The 1,388-nt window shown below is 45.5% G+C and overlaps 1 protein-coding gene across 1 annotated transcript; it reads left to right on the top strand.

The window, feature by feature from the left end:
* Window positions 1–409: 409 nt before the first annotated feature.
* LOC131223254 (uncharacterized) lies at window positions 410–1,016 on the top strand. Its single transcript, XM_058218599.1, has one exon. The coding sequence runs from the start codon at window positions 454–456 to the stop codon at window positions 817–819; it is 366 nt and encodes a 121-aa protein (XP_058074582.1). The 5' UTR covers window positions 410–453; the 3' UTR covers window positions 820–1,016.
* Window positions 1,017–1,388: the final 372 nt, after the last annotated feature.

The following is a 1,388-nucleotide window of genomic DNA, read 5'->3' as shown; positions in this document are numbered from 1 at the left end:
TATTCTGATATTCAGCCTGATCTAAAATACTAACCCATCCTTAACTGCTCTTTTTGGACGGCCAAAAGTATCATTTCGTATCATACATTTTTATAAGTAGTATTAGTTTCGGTCGTTCAATTTCTCTTATTTCCATTCCAAACTCCACCGATAAAGAGGCCCTAATATTTGAACGGTTTTGATGGACATTGATGTATCACCGTTATAAGAGACAACAAAACTTGTAACTGATGGTGAACTACCACCAAAGCCTTCGCTTCTTTAAGAAGGAAAAGCAAAAAGCACGGAGGATGCGTATAAAAAAGTGAAAAAGCTCGCAAAAGACCTCCAATCAGAAAGTGACACGCGTCTGTCTTCCATGGCAACCTTATCCTCTTGACCAGAACCCTTATAAAATAACTCTCCTCTTCCCCTTCTTTCCCGAAAATCCTCTTCTCTCTCTCTCACTCTCCAATGGCAACGATCCTCTCTTTCCGTCCCACCGGAATCCGGCCAAACGCCTCCTCCGACCACCGGAAACCCGACACACAGCGCCGGAAATCCTCATCCGCCAGCTGGTGGACCCCACTCTTCGGATGGCCCTCGGATCCGGACTACATTGACGGAACCGCCACCGTAGAGCCGCAGAACGTGCTGGATCTGGATCCGGAGGCCACACGTGTCAGATCACGATTTTCTCCCGGATGCTTCACGGAGGAGAAGGCGAAACAGCTGAGGAAGAAGACGATGGAGACCGCGACGTTCCACGACATCATGTACCACTCGGCGATCGCGTCGAGGCTTGCGTCAGATCTGCCGGACCGGTCATCCGGCCGGTAGGTGCCGTCAGATCTTGGTGCCGGAGGTTCATTTATCTAGAAGGTTGGGATTGGGGTTAGGGTTAGGGTTAGGGCTTTGATTTTTGGAAGCTCCACTTTCCTACTACAAATCTGTCGATTTCACTTGGAAGAAATACCTCTAAAGGTGTTTTTTCCCTTTATAGTTTATATAAATAAATAGAAATTTCTGTATTTTTATTTTTTTTCTGTTTTGGATCGGTTGCTTGAAATGAAAAACGCTACGTATCGGAACCGGAATCGGTTGCTGGAAATGAAAACGGATACTTGTCGGAGAGTGTTTCGTTTCGGTTACTTGAAATGAAAACCGATACGTGTGGGAGAATGTTTCAGATCCGTTTCTTTGAATGAGAACCGATACGTAATGTTTCGGAAGAGGTTGCTTGAAATGAACACGTGGCGTAGTTGTAATTCGGAGCGATCTCGTCCGTTCGACCGACTCTTCTTTGTAACGTCTCGCTCCGTTTATTCCTTTCGAGTCAACCTTCAACAGAAAGATATTCGTTTTGAGTCACCCTTCAAAAAAAGATATTCCTTTTGAGTGGGACCATT

The sequence above is a fragment of the Magnolia sinica genome, chromosome 13 (assembly GCF_029962835.1).
Source record: "Magnolia sinica isolate HGM2019 chromosome 13, MsV1, whole genome shotgun sequence".
In the NCBI taxonomy this organism is placed as follows: Eukaryota; Viridiplantae; Streptophyta; class Magnoliopsida; order Magnoliales; family Magnoliaceae; genus Magnolia; species Magnolia sinica.
Note: the sequence above shows the minus strand (reverse complement) of the source record. Positions and strands in the feature narration are given on the sequence as shown.

What these genes read in the sequence shown, in the direction of transcription:
- LOC131223254 (XM_058218599.1), top strand. Translation starts at nt 454, where the DNA reads ATGGCAACGATCCTCTCTTTCCGTCCCACCGGAATCCGGCCAAACGCC.